Source organism: Oryzias latipes, chromosome 15 (assembly GCF_002234675.1).
Source record: "Oryzias latipes chromosome 15, ASM223467v1".
Taxonomy (NCBI): Eukaryota; Metazoa; Chordata; class Actinopteri; order Beloniformes; family Adrianichthyidae; genus Oryzias; species Oryzias latipes.
Genome location: NC_019873.2, coordinates 20,798,653 through 20,819,978, shown reverse-complemented (window position 1 = coordinate 20,819,978; position 21,326 = coordinate 20,798,653). Strand labels below are relative to the sequence as shown.

At 40.5% G+C, this 21,326-nt stretch overlaps 2 protein-coding genes across 2 annotated transcripts in view; one reads left to right on the top strand and one right to left on the bottom strand.

Moving 5' to 3' along the window:
- lrmda (leucine rich melanocyte differentiation associated) overlaps positions 1-10,880 on the bottom strand; it is a 238,599-nt gene extending 227,719 nt beyond the window's left edge. Inside the window, exons 1-2 of the mRNA XM_011484417.3 lie at positions 10,600-10,880; positions 10,049-10,149 (exon numbers count right to left, since the gene is read on the bottom strand). Of these exons, the coding sequence (XP_011482719.1) occupies positions 10,049-10,149; positions 10,600-10,641 (143 nt within the window). The 5' untranslated portion in view covers positions 10,642-10,880. The remainder of the gene's footprint in view (positions 1-10,048; positions 10,150-10,599) is intronic.
- A 7,335-nt stretch (positions 10,881-18,215) lies between these two features.
- Positions 18,216-21,113, top strand: LOC101174213 (zinc finger protein 503). Its single transcript, XM_004077102.4, has 2 exons — positions 18,216-18,839; positions 19,168-21,113. The coding sequence occupies exons 1-2, from the start codon at positions 18,585-18,587 to the stop codon at positions 20,596-20,598; spliced, it is 1,686 nt and encodes a 561-aa protein (XP_004077150.1). The 5' UTR covers positions 18,216-18,584; the 3' UTR covers positions 20,599-21,113.
- Positions 21,114-21,326: the final 213 nt, after the last annotated feature.

The following is a 21,326-nucleotide window of genomic DNA, read 5'->3' as shown; positions in this document are numbered from 1 at the left end:
ACCTTCCAGTTGGTTAACCCTTTACCATGGGAGCTTTGGCTCTAGTGATGACATTCTTTCTATCGTAACTCTAACCATTTTCACAATTAACGCAATTCCAGCTGATTCTGTTGCAAAGAATAGTGGCTTTGCGCCGTTATGCAACTTTTTACATTAGTAATGTTTTTAAATGTGAAATAATTTACATAAGAATGGTGCCGAACAGTCGATTAGTATTCTAGATAACTTGGACATGTGTCAAGCAAGTTAAACTCTTTGTAATAGAGGGAGATCACTTCAAAACATCATAATACTAATACACCCTTATGATATCAATGTCATGCAGCAAGCTTTTAATTGACAGTCGAGTGTCAGGACCAATCATCTCTTCTTTAATGTTTACTTAAAAATGCAGATCCTCATGTCAAAACCCCAGTACATATTAACTCACCCCAAATGGTCTACTTACTCAACATGTCACTACTAAATTATACATCAGACTTTTTTCCCCCCTCTTTCATATTTACATGATGTTTCGGCAGAATTAGAGTAGTAGTTGTAAAGTATTTAATAAATCTTTAAACGGGCACAAGAGTTAAGATCTTTAGCGGCGCGTGCACTGCACAGATGTTTACACAAAATAAAAATAATTCTGAATGCCCATCAAAATTACTAAGACATGCACCAGTTTGTTTTTTTATTTACCAAATAGCCATAAAAAGAGAGTGTCCACTTGGGCCCAATCAATTCAAATCAAAAAGATCTATGACACGAAACACCAACGAATTATATTGCAGATTTAAAGACCTTTATTACTCAGCTAGTATGTGTGCTAAAACTAATTGGATTTCTGTCAATGGAAGCAAAAAAAAAGGAACCTGGGGCAGCTTTGAAGTCAATATCTCAGACTATCCAACTGTGTATGCGGGATGGGACCTTCCCACATACCAAGCACCACAGACGAAAATGAAATCAGTGGTAAACATAAAATATTTAAAAAGCATTGCATTGAATTTTCTGAAAAAAAAATAGGTCATAGTGGCTCATTTTGGTCGGCAAGGCAGTAAATTAAGCTTTATTTAGTGGTTGATGGTTGAAATCGTAGCAGAAGTCATGAACACAAACATATTTCTGAATAACACCAAAATAATTATACCTTTTTAGCAGGGTCCCCTAGAGAGTAGAAAAAATTAACCTACCTTGTTTCCTTCTTCAGAATCCCAATCTTCCCCCTACCCCCCTCTATCTCTCCAGCCAGTAAAATGTCAGCTTTCATTCCACTCCTCCAAAGTGTTGGCTGGATGTCAGCAGGCCCTTCTAAAGCTCAACCACTGCAAGCTGAAGGCCTGTAAATCTTGGTGTCAGCGGCGCACCATCCGTCTTGGGATATACAATAAAAAGTGTGATGCAGTCATAAAAGGAATGGCATCACTGCCCAGTGTATATAATGTGAACAGAAAGAACATAAAGATGTTCACTACCATTCTGGATCCTCGGCCTCAAGATGGTCTTAAGACTGAACAAAAAAGACTTTGAAAGCTTGTTAAAGTAATCATGCCGAAGCTAGCATAATTGATGTCACTCTTTAAGAAAAAAAAATAAAGGTGCATGTTTAGCCAGGTGTGTGTAACCAATAAAGAGCCAGGTTGGCTGGAAACTTGCTGGACACCGGCCCTCGAGGCCTGGATTCTGACACCCCTGAACTACCATAACTCTTTGATCGTTTAGGCAAATAACTATTTCCAACAGATTTTGACATGAAGAGTTTAAATTCGGCTAGTTTACAATGATAGCATAAACACTTCACTATAAGTGTTGCATTACAGTGCGAAGCTGTTTTGAATTATCGTAACTCTTCAACCTTTTACGGAATTAACGCAATCCCAATGCATTCTAAGAATAGTTGCAGTTATGCAACACTTTTCGGTTGGTATGTATTTAAGCAATCAAGTGAACCAGCTGATTTTGACTATTGTATATTGGTGCAAAGCCACAATTCACTGCTTCAGAATCTGTTGGAATTTTCATCAATAGCATAAACAGTTCAGATTGTAACTCTTGATCAAAAGAAAATCCACTCTAGTCTTCCTCTCTAAAAAACACATGAATAATTATTGCTTTAAGATTATCGACATGAAGTGGCTTGTTTGTATTCTTAAATGTTGGTTTGAACATCTCTAGAGATCTACCCAAAGTCGCAAAACGTCAGTTTCCCTGAAGAGAAAACACCAACACAGATCACAAAATTGCAAAACACCTAGAGTGAATAACCTTGATATTGTTATTAATGCCAAGGTTAATTTTGAACGAGGATTAAACTAGCTGGCAGAAAAACGCTTAAACTATTGATGGTTGTAATATGTGGAACCAACAAACAGCAATCTTATTACCTTCCAAAAAACCTAGCCCCCTTTAGTTCTTACATAAACAAGGAAGTGCCAAATGTTGTACTTCCTTCGAAGACCACTAGAGGCACGAAGCAGACAATTTGACTGTTATATTAAATATTTTACAATTTTACAGCCTAAAAAAAATATATAGGTACTGACGAAACTCTGCAAAAGCAGCCCGTCGCACCATCAGAAGACCCTGCTGAAAGGAGTCAAAGATCGCTGATGATCCGGAACTATGACTACTCTTTCTTTAGAAAAAAGCGTTTAGCAAGATTTATTTGTTTATTGCTTTGTTTATTATTCATGATAGCTCTAAATGGGGTAAAACATTTTAGAGTTGGTTGTTTGATTTTTTCAGAGCTCATATTTACAGGTTTTATTTTTTTCCTGATTTGCAGCTGGTTTGTCCAATAGGTGAACCCAAAAAAGCTTAAAACTTAACTTTGTTCTGTACATTTACATAAATGATGGCAGATCAAATCCACTGTTGCATTTGTCCATAGAAACAAAACTAATGTTACGTACAAACAGGTGCTGAATGCCTGTTCTTGAATGCAGTTTTAGCAATTCACACTGGACTGTTGCTACCCAATACTAGCGCATGTACTCACAGTTGGAAGAGGCTAAATGTGGAAAAATGTCAAAGCAAATCTGGCAAATCTTACCCCAGGCTTTTAATTTCACAGCTCTTTTCCAATACATGAAAAATTTGGTGTCATTTAATTCCAGCTTTTCAAACGGCTGACACTACCTTGAATTAAAAGGAACGCTATCCAAACGTCTCTACCAAGTACAACTGGTACAATGGCTACATATTTTGTACATTGAGCCCGAAAACGTGAACATTTTGAACGAGGAAACGCACATGTACATAGACTTTTCATTGGAAGAAGCCGCTTGCACAAGCGTTGCCGAGGCCAGTGTGAATGTAGCATAAATTCTTTATTTCAGCCATGTCAAGATAACCTTTAGGTAACCCAGCACGCAGTTTATTCCAAGTAATATGCAAGCACTTTGGACAAACTGCATTGCTGTAAATCATTTCTCAAACTGATTGGTTAGATGAATTAATATCATACGAAATTTTATCCACTGACATTAAGTTAGATAAATATCATTTGGATTTGAAAGGTTTCCCCATGGAAACTTTGATTCAAACAGTTCAAGATGCAAGTCAATTTAAATGACTCAAACCATGCCCTGCTCCACATATGACTTTGATAAATTCTCATTACATCTCCACATCCGCTCACTCTCTCTCTGCACTGTTCCAGCTGTCCTCGACGAAAGAAAAGTGTTTGCAACTATTACATGAAGGGAAAAATTTGATCCAGCCTCAAATTGGGGAGATGGAAGAACAGGACAAGTCATCCATTAAGCATAACATGCTCAGCTCTGTGTCATCCCATCATTTTCCCATGGGAAGTACATCATTTAAAAACCATCCGGGCGAAAATTAAAAAAAAGGTATGTTTTTTTTTTCTAGTATCACTCACTGACTGATACAAAATATCACTGTCCTTCATATGAATAAGTTATTTCCTGCCAGACAGGGTCCCTTTCATCTATCTGGTTTAAATCTCTTAGGGATGCAGAGCTCTGCATACTCCTTAATTTATGAGACACAGATCAGGTTATACTAAAATATCTGCCTAAACAGGCCTGATAGATGGGATATGGAATACATTTCCTCAGCAGAACAGAGTACGCCATTACTATTACCAGACATACACACACTCTGATTCCAGTTAAGTGATTTGAGGACTTCATACTGCCAATGTTTCATATCCTCTCTTCCTAGCTGACACTCTATCTGCATACCGGCATCTCTGCAGATTGAACACTTAGGCAAGACAATGACAGGCCCTCTTCCTGTTGTCACTTCTCATTCTGGGGCCAGTCTAATGCCGCTTACTGGAATTCTGCCAATGGCACCCCCCACCCCCCACCGCCCCTTCCACCCCACCATCAAACAGCCAGACTCTACCTAGCCTGGATAGAAACGAAACACTTGATGTCTGTGACACTCATTTGTCAATTAGCAGGCCCCTTCCAGTGTTGACATACAGCGACTTGAAAGACAGAGCGCTCGCTGTGACGAATTAAAGGAGACAGATGAGTAAGCTTGAGCAGCACAGTAATACTATAATGTTCCTTAGATATGAATATAAAACGACACAGTTGACAGTCCATACAAGGTTTTATTTCATTTCTCAGTGTACCCGGCCTTCCTACTTTGTCTTCTTTGTTCTCTTTTCATGAGACTACTTACATCTCATTTTGACAGCCAGGCGACATTTAGAGCACTTTCGTTTTAAAACCTGAGTTAGCATACTTGATTTGTCATTAAAATGCAAAACGCCTGCCATCGCCAACATGGCCTGGGTGAAAATATACCCCCTCCCCAGATACAACCACACAGGCACTCAAAAGTATAGTGTGGCTGCACAAGTTATGTGGGTTAAACTAGTAAATGAAAACAAGTTAGATGAATTTAACTACATTTAAAGGGGTATCCTTTTAAGAGAGTGGTTACCATAGAAATGTTGACTCGGACCAATTACTGCTTACTGAAAAAGACTGGCTTCCAACATGGCTGCATCTACATTGTGAAAAGATGGTGACTGAATTTACTTAATTTGGAGCCGGAAGCAAATCATTTTCTATGGGTGACATCACACTCACTCAGTCCCGTTCTCATATACAGTCAATGATTGTTGGATGATCAGAGGTTTCAGTTTTTCATTGCTTTTTCAAAAAATATTGTTATTATGCAAGCAAATCTTTTCTCAGTTATGAGTTAACCAAGGTATTTGCTTTAGTTAAGCTCGATGTGAAAAGACAACACACACAAGGGGGTGTTTTCCAGAAGAAAAATGATGAAAGTGGAAAGCAAAAGATGTTGCATTTTTCATTTTGGACCTCAGACAGAATACAAGATAATGTGCTTTTCCACCAAACCATTTTTTTAAGCATCTCTGTGACCCCAAAAGGGATTCAGATGGACGGACAAACTATGTGTTCTCTTGTATACCATTTGATTTGTGAGAGCTGTTGGTTTACAACACTTAAAAAGATAAAGACAGATAAACTGGTGAAAAATTCAAATAAGTCATATTAGTATGGTGCTATTAAACAAACAAGACTTACTAAATGCCGGGTCAGCTCCAAATTAGCCTTGAAGCATATAATTAGTCAAATTAGTGGATGATAGAATGTAAATGTAAATGTAAATTTCAATTTGGGTCCAAATATCTAAAAACAGGAAATTTATTCTAAAGAAAAAAAAATTGTAATGTAAGGTATCACAAAATTGATTTGTTTATGAGAAGGCTCTGTCAGGTAGGTGAAGAAACACTCAATGCCAGCAGTGCAAGGACTGTGAGTCGGACATGTGTCCTCCTCGATCCTCATGTGTCCGGGCTGATAAAACTGCATGTAACAGATGCAGGCCCCCAAAGTGCGCTACTGTCAGGTGGAAATCATGTCAAGATAGCACATGCCCCCTCATTGCATTGCATACACACCTGACCAGGAACAAAGTGGACAACACAACACTAACCAAGCCAGTCCTGAGACAGAAATCTCATCGTGAGCCATACTCCTCAGCACATTGAGTAGACAGGCTGACACTGCAGCAAACAGAGGAAGAGGTGTGGGTGTGACAGCCCACAGCCACAATTTCATCCTGCCATTACCTGCCCAGCCACTCACAGCTGTGCTCACGGAGACAGTTGCAGAAACACTGCGTGCAGGCAAACATACACAACCCAAAGGGAAAAACAAACACGCGTACAACACACACAAACACACACAGGACCCAGTTAGAGCTGATGCCAAGGCCCTTGCTGCTCATTGTGACTCATTGTCAGGTTGCCAGATGAGTGTTGTCAATTGAGTAGACAGAAATAAGCATATTAGCGACAACAAACTCTGGCAATGTCTCCCTCTCGATTTGACTTGAGCTGTGTGAAGAAGTGCGTGATGGTGAAGGCGGCTCACCGAGTTCACCTAACGTGAGCATTTACTTAAACCTGATGTCCTCAGAGACAATAAGACGGGGTCATGGTATCATTATAGAAGCATCACTGACATATGACACAAAATGTCAGTTCCAGATTCACAGTAAGTTCTCTTAACTTGATCTTTACCAGATTCAAAGCGTGTCTTCATGCATTTAAAAGCCAAGAAATTAAAATATAAATTATTGGGAAAATGATTGATCATATCAAATGTACCAACTGTGACCCAAATGCTGTTTTTTAAGATGTCTTTTTTTCTGTATTGAAGCTAAATTTCTTCAGGAAACATTTCTACAATTTTTGTTAATTGTTTAACAAAATACGACTAATACTGTAGGAAATGTTCTCTAACACAGTTTTCTAATCAACAGTTAACCACATTAAAGTCATATCAGTTTTCTTCGCTCCATCTCATAAATATTAGGGAGACAAACAAAAGCAGACATTTGAGGTAACCTCTGGTTTAAAGGATTAAGATAACTACTGTAGCTGGAAATAAATGTTAATGTTAGTGTTTATCATTGTTCAGTAGGCATAACCAAAAACTAGGGGGAAATATGCAACATTTTGAATGGCCTATGCCATTATCACAAGTTCAATTTCCTCAATTTTACATCCTCTCCCCCTTAAATCTCTAAACGATGTCATGTGAGCACAACATGGAACTGTTTACGTCTGTACAGTCATTATAGAGACAGGCTTGACATATGTTAACACTACTGTTTTAAAAGTACAAGAATTGAAAAATGATCCAATGAAGATGCTTGTTAAGTGCTGGTCGATGTGGGTCCTTGCAGCTACCGAGTGGCCACAAGGGAGCCCAGATCTGGGTCCCGAGCCCGGATAAACTACAGCATCCAGCGTAAAACTTTACGCCAAACCACCTGTGAATCAGTGAAAGCTGATTCGCTGTGGCAACCCCTGAAGGGGTATGCGAAAAGGTGAACAACAACATTACAACTTCCACCCTGGCTTTATTTTTGAAAGGATCATCTTCTGAAGGAAGGTGTCACAAAGGCAGTACACGCCCACTTCTGATCTAAACAAAACTGTCTAGTAGTTGCAATGGCAATAAAGCCTCAAACCAAAAAAATACCCATCGTAGACCAGTTTGACCAGATGAGATGCCTCTAGGATCCTAAAAGAAAACGTTATATCAGAAGTTGACGCCATATTTTCCCAACTTCCAGAGCAGACAAATAGGAGGAGAAAAGGAAGAAACTTAAAAAAAAAACATTTAGCAAATGAGAAAACAGAGAGACACATCCTTCTGCAAACTACTGCCTTTTGGACATAGAATAGAATATTACACAAAACGTAAAAATGCTTCTGAGTTAATACATCAACAGAGGAACAACAAAAGCTTTTTCCAGATGTTAAACAAAGACCAGGGAATTTAAATATTTTCTTTTTGGCTCCTGTTTCTCAAATGTCTTCAAACCTTCTCATGCAACCCTCCACCCAGCTCACATCTTCCAACCTTCACTCCATCTCTCCTAATCCGTCATGGTAGTCAGTCCACTACAGGTAAAGTTCGCCTAAATACCAGCAGAAAAACAGCAGAACTACTGAACAGACTGAATATTCTTCCAATTTTTCTAATGTTGCTGGCCTATCAAACCCTTTTATACAACAAGCCACAGTCATCTACTCCACTTTCTCATTGTAAATTTTGTCCACTAAGTGATTTGTTTTTACAGTCTTCCATATCAGAATCCATACAAAGTTGAGTGTATTGACTTTGGATGTTTTTCACACTTTTTCGGTCTGCAGGAAGTGTTTTGAATGTTGCTCCCTATTTTACATGAGCGCTTTAGCTAAACTGGAAGTCAATATGTATCAAGATACTGCTTTTTAAAACATAGTTTTTACTATTATTATTGTGTCTCAGGAGCTTCTTCCCTTATACTGCGATGTCTGTTAGTGGCATTAGACTGGCCCCAGAATGAGAAGTGACAACAGGAAGTGGGCGCCAGTGTTGGTCTTGCCATAACTTCTTACTGAATATAACCTACGGGAGTAGTTATCCCCACTAGTGATGGGAATATCAAAACCAAGAAATTAAAATATGTATACCCATACATCACCATTTCAGTATTGACTACTCGTTTAAACTATAGATTACTAAATAATAAACGACAAAGTGCATGTGCCATTCCTGGATATTTTTGGTTTTTAGATGAGTTACTACCTTGGTTTGTGCCAAAACTGCATATAGAACAGCTCCATCAGTTACTTGACCAAAGGCGCGAGTTGTGTGTGTTACCCTCAGCAACAACACAGCACGGCATGAGTAGGGGATTTTAGAATAAAAGGTTTTGTTTTTTTACCCTTATCTTTTGTTCGGGTAACAACTGACCCGTTTTAAAGAGTGAAAATGGGTCAATTTTGACCCGAATGGGACATAAGGGTTAAGCATGCACAAGGAAACAGTGGAACTGTGCTTTTAGGATAACAAACATTATGCTTCAGAAAAAAATTAACCTACAAGAAATGACCAGTAATCACTATTGGTAAATGGTATAGACTATTTTATTCAAAGAGTCATCAATATTGAATCTTAGAAGTGTGGGATCACCCATCACTTCTCCCCACCTACTGACCCATAATACACTTTAGAACTCTAAATTTCTATAAAAATTTTAATTTGTAAGAAGACATCATAGATTTCCCTAGAACTCGTGTTTTTTACCCTGTGATTTCTAGTTTTTGTATTAAGTGTGTTAAAATGTACCTATTTACCAAAAATTAGGTTTATGGTAGGTTTATGGGATAAGAACATTTTTTCATAAGAATTGTTGAATTTTTTTTAACAACACAATAATAAAAAACTGAAGATAAAGAAGTGCCAAAATTATAATTGCCACTCTGTACTGAAACCATCGACTGTATATGAGAACTGGACTGAGTGACCGAGTGACCCAGAAGCCTCAAGGGCGGCCGTGGTGCAGTCGACCTCCAATCGTAAAGATGTGCGATCGATTCCCGCCTTGGCCCCTCATGTGTCAAAGTGTCCTTGGGCAAGACACTGAACCCCACCTTGCCTCTGGTGGGAGGTTGCCACAAGTGTGTGACGGTGTGTGTGAATGGGTGAATGGGTCTGTGACTGTAAAGCGCTTTGGGCCTTCGAAGAAGGTAGAAAAGTGAGAGTGGGAGTGGTTGCCATAGAAATGTTGACTCAGACCGGTTCAGACCATCAACTGCTTACTGAAGTTGTTTGGCTCCAACATAGTGGCACCCATATGGCGAAAATATACTGACTGAATTGACTTCATTTAGTTGGAACCAGAAGTAAGCCATTTTCTATGGGTGATGTCATATTCACTCAATTTTCTTATACAGTCAATGACTGAAACACTTGACATGTTTTGCAACAATCCTGCATATTTTTTATATTGTGATACACAGGTTTGGAAGCTTCTGTTTTAATGAATTATTTCCAAATATTAGCCATCCTACCAGGCTTTGTAAAGTTCCAGGACACTGATTAATAAAACAACACTGTTGGAGCCCCAGAATCTGTATATTGTAAGTTTTTGGCTGTTGCCTCAACTTTTTAAGCTTTAGTAACTTTATTGCATAATCTTCTGATGCAAGACAAGAGAGCAGGTGTTTACGGTTAATGCATGTGAGGCTCTGTGCACGACTGCTCACCTCAGCTGATTGAAACTCAGATCCAGGCGTCTGGCGATCTGGCCATATGTGTCTCCGAGGAAGTGTGGGATCTCCTTTGCATCATGTCCCATGAATGACAGCTTTAAAAACCAGAAACAGCAACAGGAAATAACTAAAGGGGCGTTGATGCTCATCATCTTTTCATCCATGAATCTCCAACTCAGATGCAAAAAAACATGAAAATGAATTCCGATAACCAGAATATTATAATACTGTACTTCAACAATGCATGTAGCAGCATTTACTAAACTGCATTAATCAATCTAGTCAGTATTATAAAGTTATCTATAGTTTAGATGAGTTTTCATGGCTTTACATTAACGAGGCAATGATGTTTACTTTTGTTTTCAAACTACAGAATGAAGTGAAAACTCAGCCCAGCCTGTTGAGTCACATGACAGCATGGAGATGAGGAAATGAAACGTTTTACTTTGAAAATCCTCAAAGAAATGATTATTAACAAGAATAGCACAACAATCAGACTCTTAAACATAAATAAAAGCAGGTTCTAGTCTGCTGACCAAACTCACCTGAGTTCCATTCAAAGACACCAGCGACTCTGCGTGAAACATTACTTTCTCCGGTGGCAGGGGCGGGAGGGAGATGGGGGAGTTGCAGCACCGATTTTCAAAATAAAGTGCCACAGGTGGTCCCACGAATCACCGTCAGCGTTAAATGTCGATGTGGCGTTTGGCGGGCAAACTTTGGAGATCTTCTGGCGCGCTCCGGTTTACGGTTTCCGCGTGCCACCTCTGTCAGCTGACCCGCTGTTTTTCCGGAAACACGCGGTCTTTGTTAACTCGTAAAGTGGAGCAGCAGCTGAGCGGCTGCGGATGAATGCCTTCACCCCAGCAAACCACAACTTTCAAAAGCCTGCACCTGCTGGAGCCTTAGACAGTGTTGTAGCACGTGACCAGTAGTAGAATATATTTTGGTTTTAAAAATTGTATTCAAATGACTATTTTCATTGCTTCATATTTTAAAACTTTCAGAAGCTTTATGATGAAAAAAGTAGTAGCTGCTCCTATATTAAAGCCCTAATGCTGTCAAAAAAAGACTGAAACTTGCTCATATATTCATTATTTTATTCACATTTTTTTACTTCAGTTCAAAGTTTAAAAATAAAAGACTTTGCTCATTATTTATTTATGTATTGTCTTCCTGACTCCTCATGGAAATTATGGCTAAAATTATATGAAAACTTAACATCAGTTGTGGACTACCACTAACAAATAAATGTCATTTAACCAATTTCATTTTAAGCTGTCATGGTCAAAGCATTACTCAGTGGGATTACTCGCAATATTATAATATTTTTAATTGATGCTGCTTTTATTTGATTACAAGTAAAATTTACAATTTTGCCAAAAAAAAACTTTTCCTGGAGGTAAAAAGTTACTATTACCTTGAAGTAAAACGTTACTTTTACTTGGTTACATTTACTTAAGTAACTTTTTGTGAAATACTTTTACTTTATGAGTAAGATTTGTAGCATTTCTCCGATAAATCCACAATACTATTGGCACGGTATCAGCACTAGCAGATGATGGCATGAAAGTGGCACTGATGTTATAAATGTTTGTCAATAAGTCTAATTCATTTTTACAACTAAGCCTGTAAAACGTCCGCCTTTTGGCTCGGTGAGGGGATCTTAAAGTTTCAGACACCGATGACCAATCCACTGTTTGTAATGCTTGTAAGATGTGTAGGAGGGAAGGTAAAACAACATTAGTTACCACTTAAAATGATAGGCTTACAAACATGAGATTTGGTGGTGTTTGGTTAATAGAGGAAAATACTATTGGATACTATTTGCAGAACATGTTGTTAATTAAGTATCGGCAAAATACCTTATTTTCTTTGCTAAAGGCAAAGCCAAATAGGTAATTTTAGGATACTTAATTCAATTTTACATTTGTAAAAACATCAGAATGTGAACAATCTTTTTTTTGTTTGCCTAAAACCATATGTATTAATCAGAAATGTTACGTGTTTTAGTTCTTTCAGTTACCTTTGTTTGTACTTCATAATAAAGTACTTCATAATTGGAATAACCAGTTTTTCATTTACCATGGGAATATTGTTTTTTTGTTGTTTGTTTTTGTCTTACAGAAGGGGCAACTTTTGCCTCTTCCCTCAACAATTAAAGAGCAACAGTGGCACATTCGAAGGGGGTCTAAGTGTGGCCCTTATAAACTGCTTGTCAAAACTATTTTGATTAAAAAAATTCAATCAAGAATATTTTGCAAAACCCAAGATAAAAAAAAAACAATTATTAATAAATAAATCATTACAAAAAGACATCCAAGCATTTATTTGACTTCTCTGATTTAACCAGAAATGACGTTTCTGATTTCCACCTATAGGGGCAGTAGCGTTCAATCTGTTCACTTGCTATAGATCAGTGCTTCTCAATTATTTTTTGCCAGGCCCCCCCTAGGAAAAGAAAATGTTTCGCGCCCCCCCTGACCCCCCCCCCCCCCCATAACCCCCCCCCCCCACACACACACAGACACACTCGCGCGGTGACAATACATCAGGTCAGTATCTATAAAATTTGTATACCTAAAATTGTATCTTTTAACACTAACAAAAGAAAAAAGCAAAATAAATCCACTTTCAACAAATATTAACTTTATTTAGCCACAGAAACCCTGTTCTAGTCTAAAACAAAAAAGAAGCTGAAAGTACCTGAAATAAAAAAAATCTGTCATTCCTTATTTAAACTAGAAACATTTTGACCAACTGAACCATTTGATGCTGAAAAAAATAATTCAATCAATAAATAATATTAAATCTAAATTGATCTGAAACATTAACACAGCAGCACCAATATATTTAACGTTTTTAGTCTGAAGAAATAGGTAAAAACGTGCTGATTTTTTTTTTCTAAATGACGGATTGTTTATTTCTGATCTCATAAAAGTGCAGCTGTTTTCCTGCATTACCTGCTGTCTTTATGTCTGTCTGACACTAACTAAACCACAGGCAGACAAAGAAAACATGGATGGAAAATAAAGACACGTCATCAAAATGTCTACAATAGTTCATAAAGAATGACATTGTTAGCATGAGCTTAGGAATCTAAGGGCAGCGGTGATCTTGGGCAACAGGCAGCGGTAGCAGTGGTCCGCGTGCCCCGATTCCCCTGGCAGACAGGGCCCACACCACCCCTCCCCTTTCGTTCTCACTCGCGCAGCCGCGGACAGACAGAACAGACAATAGGAACCGAATAGTGGACCAGATTATTTTCCAAGCACTGAGCCGCTGTCACCGCTGCCCCCACGTTAAATTTGCGCACCGGACAAACCTGTGCCTAAAACCGCCACCACCGCGCGCCCCCCCTGGCATCGCTTCGTGCCCCCCCCTGGGGGCGCGCCCCACTATTTGAGAAGCACTGCTATAGATGTATAAGTGCAGAGCTTTTAAGCTTTTGTTACCCACTGTTATTCTAATTAAATGCAAATAAACTTCTTTTTTGATCATGAACTTGTATTTTCTGTGCGCAACACACCATGTTCAACCAAAGTGCATTCTATTCTACCACTCTTCTTTATTGCAGGTGTAGGGGTGGAGGCAGGTCAGTGGGTGCAAAACCCACTCTGAATCAGACCCACAATACAGAAAAGGCAGTGATCTTGGAAGTGTGCAGAACCACTTCTCTCTTTGTCTGTAGCCCAAAAAATCCCACACTTTTTAATTTAAATTGAAGAAAATTAATAATTTGCCCAATGTTGAATTAACCTCTGTTGATTACACTGGATAACAGATGATAAAAAACGTTTTTGACAACTACTAACACTATTGCCTTCTTAAAAATTAAGTTTATCTAGAGTAAATCAAAGCATATTTTATTTAGTTTTGGAAAACTTAGAGCTGCAGTAGAATTTGACATTTAAATGTTGATTCTTTTTAAATGACCAGCTTTTGAATCCTGACTATTTTGCGTTGAACCCGTGCAAACTAATTGTACAGCAAGATGTGTTCTTCCTGATCAACAACACGAACATCTCTGTGTCCCTAAACCTTTTCTATTCCTGAAACGGTGTTAATAAATAAAAGCGGTGCCGTTAATGACGTTGGCAGTAGGAGCCTTCAGAAAGTTTATGGCTCCGCTGTGGTTCACTGCATGTTGGGTGACATCACTTCTTCTGACCTCCCCTAAGCGGAAAAGCTGCCTGGCTCCTCCCACCGCCGCTCCTGCCGAGACTCAGCCAGTCTGCATGGCTTCAGTGCTGCACGCGGCGCATCCCGCGCGCCCGCTTCAGGAGCGCTCAATCTGATTTCCAAAAGGGAATTTTCCCACAAAATGATTTTTTTTTGTTAAAAATTGTAATTATTCACAGCTATATCGGGAGCTATAGGGAATAATTTCAGGTAATGTTCCTCAAGATTAACGCGCGTGCATCGCCTGAACTTGTATTCTCTTATATCTGAGCGTATTTTTTCAAATCGAAGTTTTTATAACATAATAGCACTATTAAATAAGTGAAAGCAGAATATGACAAATCATAATTAATATTTTTTATAGATGCAGTGAACACAAACTTTTGAAGAAACTTTAAAGTTTTTAGTTTAATCATAAAACGGAACTATTTTTTTCTTCTCCATTATAAAGACAAAAAGACGCACATGGTGTTTGTTTCTCCAACATCTTTCTTCCGGAGATGTAAATAGTTGTATTTGCATGCGAGCTGATTCGTAAACATGTCGCTGTTGGAAAATTTATGGGGACATTAAAACTTTCTATTTAAATATGGTGAATTATGGTCGGTGAAATGTGTTAGCATTTAAAAGGAATGCCGAGTATTTTGGTATCTGGCTGGTGCTGGAGCTCATTTGTCATTCGGACAATAAAGAGGGTTTTCTCCTGACAGTGAAAATTTATGGTTGCCCTTCGTTGCCCTAATAACTCACATATTGTGTCAGGGGCTGACATCCCTTGCAAAAAAAAAAGGAAAGAAAGAAAAGAAAAAGCAGCAAGGTTGTTATCAATCACACATCTTTGCATATTGTAAATCCCCCATCAGCCCTCGTTTTTTCAAAATAAAACATAAATAAATGCTCAGAAGCATCATAAGGAAATTTTCTTTAAATGTTCCAAAAAATATTATTTATGTAGAAAAAAACATTCATTTTTTACTATTTTTATTTTTTCATGCATTAATGATTTTTAAAATGTTTTATTTATATTTCTGATTATTTCTGATCCCTCTAGCACAGGGGTCGGGAACCTAAGGCTCGCGAGCCATATATGGCTCTTTTGATGGTCACATGTGGCTCGCAGACAAATCTTTAATTCAAATTTTTTTTCTTCATTAGACCAGTCCTTCTCGTGCGCGATGCGATGGCAGAGGCGCGCAGTAGTAGCGGTGCTTAGAGAGACAAATCTGCGCCAGCACTAGTATAAGTTTAAAATTGTCTATTAATTCACAGAGTTTGTACCACCCGGAAACCTGTGAATTGCCGTGCCTAAAACTGCGCGCTCCCGTCTCTGAGAAAGAGCGCGCAGTTGCGGGGACGGGATGTGTGAGGGAGAAAGCAGAGGGTGGGGCTGAGGTGTTGTGGGGACAGGCAGCAGGTGAATCGCGCAGGGATTGTAAATAGGTAAAACCCACTGCCCGTCACTCACTGCAGCGTGTGAGTGTGTGTTTGGCTCCAGGTCCGCATGTGAGCAGTCTGTCTCACATCTACAAAACATTCATACCAACCTAAGATCACGTTTAAAGTCTCAACGCCTGCATGATGCAGAAACTCACCACGTAAACCAGACTAGACCATCAGCAAAACTACCACGAGAAATACTCATCATTTATTAGAAACAGCATAACAATGTTATTAAAAAGAATCCACAGACTTATTGTACTTTAAAAAGGTTGAAATTACATCAAATGCACACATTCACTTGTATTTTAGTTTTAAACATATTGTCGCGGACTGAGTTGGATGGCTGTTGGGCCGCGTTAAAAGTTCTGGGGTTCATTGAAGGCATCAAGCAGAGAGCTGATTGGCTCTCAGTTCTGTCGCTCAGGTGGTTGTTAGGTAGTTTGGACCAATGGGGTTCAGCTATGGGCCGAATAAGGGAAATGGGAGGGCTGCAGCGGGAGCAGGGGAATATAAAGTTGGGAGACGCGCTCTCGTCTCGTCTCGGCGGGAGAGATTCAGGAGCTGCTGAATTAATTGTTCGGCGTTTGTCGCGGTCTGCAGTAACCCGAATAAAGAACCTTAGAAGAGGTTAAGTCTCAGTGCCACAGTGTGGGAAAGGGACACTACATTATTGTATGGCTCTTTCGAAATTACATTTCAAAATATGTGGCGTTTATGGCTCTCTTGGCCAAAAAGGTTCCCGACCCCTGCTCTAGCATGTGTTATCCCTTTTTTACCACACACAATTGATTTTATTTCCACATCTCCGTCTAATTAATTCAAAACTTTATTTAAAAATAAATGAAACATTTTTGTCTCCTGTTGACTGTCTATTCCAGGGTTTCTTGCTCTCCTAGTTGACCTGTCAAGCAGATTACCACAGAAAGAGATTAATGGCATAGGCGGGTTGCAGTAATAATCGTTTTGTTTGATGTGACAACTTTGATAGGCGTTGATTTACTTACAAACTGATAGGCTTTTAATTAAGCGCCTCCATCCTCGATTGAGATGAAAGGGGAGGGGGGGGGGGTAAAAAACACAGTGAAAAGCTGCCCGATTGCCTCGGAGCCTCAATACTGATTAGCCATCTCAGCGGTGAATAGTTCAAGGCATTTGAAACTTCTCCTCTCAGCGGCCTGACAGACCATTTCTCTTCCTTTTCTTTGCCCTACTCCCATTCTCCCCACTGAAAGAAACTAAATCATTTTCATTATATGTAAATAAAATCGAGCTGACATCACTGTGCAGTGTCTGGATTTCTTGTTTCTACCCCCCCCCCCCCCCCCATCCGCCCTCTTTAGCTCCCTGTCTTTGTTATTGCCGTTGCAGATGACAGTGCGCCCGAGGCATTTGACAGGTTTTTAACAACACAATGGTAGATGCGCGTTACTTGGCACAAATGGACAAAGTTCTAAAAAAAAAGGCAAATATTCGCACCACTTTTTAAGGAAAAGCAAAATAATATAATATATAATAATGTTAGTTTTTTCTAAGTATTTTAAAACTATTCGTCTTTTAGGGCTTTAGGAATCTCCCCTCCCTCCCCATAAGGCGGAATGTTAACGCCACAATCGGCCGATAACAGCAAAAGCACTTCAAAACATTAACAGCTTTTCTGCAGAGTTTGAGCTAGTCTGCAAGTTATTTAACTTTCACTGTGCAGATATGCCTCCTCCAAGGAAGAACTCTGAAAGTTGTGCTCCTTAAAGTTCAGTCCTATTTTTCCCACTTGTTTCAAACAGTCATTTGGCGCAAAAAATATAATACAACCTTAACATCAAGTTATTGTCTTGTTTTTGTCTATTGCCTCTCCTCCCATTTACTCCTCTCCTGCAGTCACACTGGCATGTAATCAGCCACAATAGCCGACATAAATCAAGGGGTGGATTGACAGCGCCTGACAAATAACTGATTGATTGCGGTGGAGCAGAATTGACACTTGACGGAGGGGTTGAGATAGAAATAGAAGGGCGGTGTATATTATACTGAAAACATGTGACGTTCACATCCCTCCATTACTACATTGGTCTATTCCTGTCAACGCTTGTCTGTTTAGGGAATTCAAGCTGAAGTGGTTGGTTTTATGTTTGCAGGTTACGGCTCCATGGTGGAGCTGGTTTACGCACACTAGAGCGCACCTAGGGCGCAGGAATAAAACGCACCATCTATGCCAGCCAAGTGCATTCAAACACAACTACATTTAATAGAAATATCCCCCCAAAAACAGGATTTAATGATAGATTTTTGGATGCACCAAACAGCCAAAACTCATCAAAATAAACTTGAAAAGACAAATGTATGTATGCTGTCTAACTTTAATTTCACATTTCCTTTGTAAAAGCAAAATAATAACTCCTTATAGAGACGGTTTTTGTCGCACTGCATCCGCAAAAGCGCCGGCGTTCACTGCAAACAACACATTTTCCCCCCTCCCATATCTCCTCCCCCCGAGCTGTCAAAATAGAGGCGCTTACAAAGCGGAGAACGTCACATCCCCTTGACCCTCCAATCACCTCAGGGTCCCATTTGATTGGAAGGCGGCAAAGGCTTTAATCTCTGACTAATTCAGCTGCTTTTGAAGTGAAAATTTCTACCAGTTCGTACTTCGGGACTACAGAGGGAGGACCTGCAGTCAGGCGCACACACGGCGCAGCGCTCATGGTGCCAGACGCAGACGCAGATCTGCGATAACCTCGCACCGTCTCCTTCCAGCTGCCGCGCCTTGCTCCTCTCTCCAGTCGGGATTATTACAGCATTTTGCCTTTATTTTGAAACATTTCCTTCCTGCCAGAGAGGCTCGATTACATCTCCTGATTTTCTTAATGAAACTGGCGAAAGCATCACCATCTCATTTCCTGACAATTGGGACATGATCACGTCGCCCTCGGCGTCTGCCCTGAAAAATAGTGAAATTTGTGCAGCGTGGGAACGCAGCAGTCCTCGGAATAGCAGTTCGGCGAGCATCAACAAGCCTTTTCTCCACTCCGCACCTCCTTCTGATCCACTACGACAAGCAAGGCGACTTCACATCAAGGTTTTAAAAATGCTTACTGCACGGTCAGGACACATTTTGCACCCGGAATATCTGCAGCCCTTGCCTTCTACCCCAGTTAGCCCCATCGAGGTATGGAAAACTCCTTTTTTTATCTGAAATATTTTGGGTGTTGGTGTGTTTGCGTTACGTGTGGAAAGGTTTCGGGAGTTTCCCTTCCCCTTTCTTCCTGCGATTTCGTCTAATTCCGGGGGTTAGAATATGTTTGAGCTTGCTGAAATGTCTGCATCTTGTTTTTAAGGTTTTAACGATGCGATACTTAGTTTTACTCCCTTAGGATCGGTGCGTAAAAAAGGGTTTTTCATGCACGTCTTACGATGCGCGTTTCAGATTTGCACTACTAAAATGTATTTAATGTTTTTTTTAAATAAATTTTTGCTTTTTGCTGTGTTTTGTGCAGTTGGACGCCAAGAAAAGTCCGTTGGCTCTGCTGGCGCAGACCTGCTCTCAAATCGGCAAACCGGACCCGCCACCCTCTTCCAAATTATCCTCCGCTACACAAAATGGATCTAGTGAGAAGGAATCTAAATCCGGCCCTTTGAAACTTAGCGACATCGGCGTGGATGACAAGTCCAGCTTCAAACCTTACTCCAAACCGGCAGATAAGAAGGACTCGTCTTCGGGCGTCTCAGGCGGAGAGAAGTCTGGTTTCCGAGTGCCGAGCGCCACCTGCCAGCCGTTCACGCCGCGGACAGGCAGCCCCAACTCCAGCACCTCTGCGTCTCCCATGCCATCAGAGGGGAAGTGCGGAGACAGGGATGAAAAGAAAGATTCTGACTGTAGTAAAAACAGCTCCGCGGACGGACCTGGCACCACGAGCCACAGCAGGATAAGCGTGAGCTGTGGTGGAATTAACGTGGAGGTCAACCAGCACCAGGAGGCGACCCCTGGCTCTAAAACCACCTCTTCCTCGGAGTCTTCCTCCGTAACTTCTGTATCCTCTGCGTCCGTTCTTGGCTCAGGACTTGTGGCGCCAGTTTCTCCTTATAAACCAGGACAAACCGTTTTTCCTTTGCCTCCAGCTGGTATGACCTATCCGGGCAGCTTGGCGGGGGCCTATGCTGGTTATCCTCAACACTTCCTGCCCCACGGAGGCAGCTTGGTCAATGCACAGTTGGCTAGCTCCCTGGGCTGCAGTAAAGCTGGCTCCAGCCCGTTGGCCGGAGCCTCCCCGCCGTCCATTATGTCAGCCAGCCTGTGCAGAGACCCCTACTGCCTCAGTTACCACTGTGCCAGTCACTTAGCGGGCGCAACTGGCGCGTCTTGCACGCACGACTCAGCAGCTGCGGCTGCCGCAAACGCTCTGAAATCCAGCTACCCACTAATGTACCCGACCCACCCCATCCACGGGGTCCACTCCTCGGCGCCATCATTTAGCGGACACCCCCTGTACCCCTACGGCTTTATGCTCCCCAACGACCCTCTCCCCCACGTTTGTAACTGGGTGTCTGCGAACGGACCGTGCGACAAGCGCTTCTCCTCTTCGGAAGAGCTCCTGAATCACCTGAGGACACACACTGCTTTTACTGGCGCGGAGAAGTTGATATCCGGTTATCCCGGGTCTTCATCACTGGCCAGCGCCGCTGCGGCGGCCATGGCCTGTCACATGCACATGCCACCGTCAGGAGCCCCAGGGAGCCCCGGGACTTTGGCTCTCAGGAGCCCGCATCACGCGTTAGGACTCAGCAGCCGCTATCACCCCTACTCCAAAAGTCCCCTGCCAACTCCCGGTGCGCCTGTTCCAGTCCCCGCAGCCACCGGCCCATACTACTCCCCTTACGCACTGTACGGCCAGAGACTCACCACAGCGTCTGCGCTGGGATACCAGTGAGGAGGGAAAAGACTTTGAAAAGTTTATAATATCAAGAATGCAAATATTAAATTAAAAAAAGAAAAACAGCAACTAAAACTTTTACTTTAACTGCGCTAAACTTTCTAAGCAGGATCCGTGGTCTTCAACTGTATTTATTTATATGTCGGCTTAAAAGCAGGCGGTAACAGCTGCATATGGAAAATATTTGAGCAACTCAAAAAGTGCATTTTGTTGAAACCGAACGGAGAGGAAAAAGTGGAAGAAAAAAATCACGCATATGTTAGAATACTGATTAACGTAGGGGTCATCATTTCATGTTGATTTGAAACTGCTATGATTGTATTTGTTATTATTTAAATGTCCCATTGAGAGGAACAAAAATAATTTACATGCATGTTTGTTTCTTAAATTGAAAAAAAAATCGTTCACATTTTAAATTGCCGTTATTTTTCAGGTGTACCTGATAAAAAGAGAATTGATATTTTTTTGTATGTATTCTGGGAAAAAAATAAGAAGCAATTCTGTTCCAAAAATTCCGTGTGACTCATTTTGTTTTCCTGAAACATAAAAGTCAAAACCTATTTTTATTTACTTGTTGGAGTATTGCCTTTTAAAATTTCTGCATTTTTCGTGTTTTTACATGCAAACAAAGTTTGTACAAACTTTAAAAGCAATTTGATTTGTGTGGACATGAAAATCGCCTGTAACCCCATTTAGATAACACACGTGCGTAATTTATTTCCATG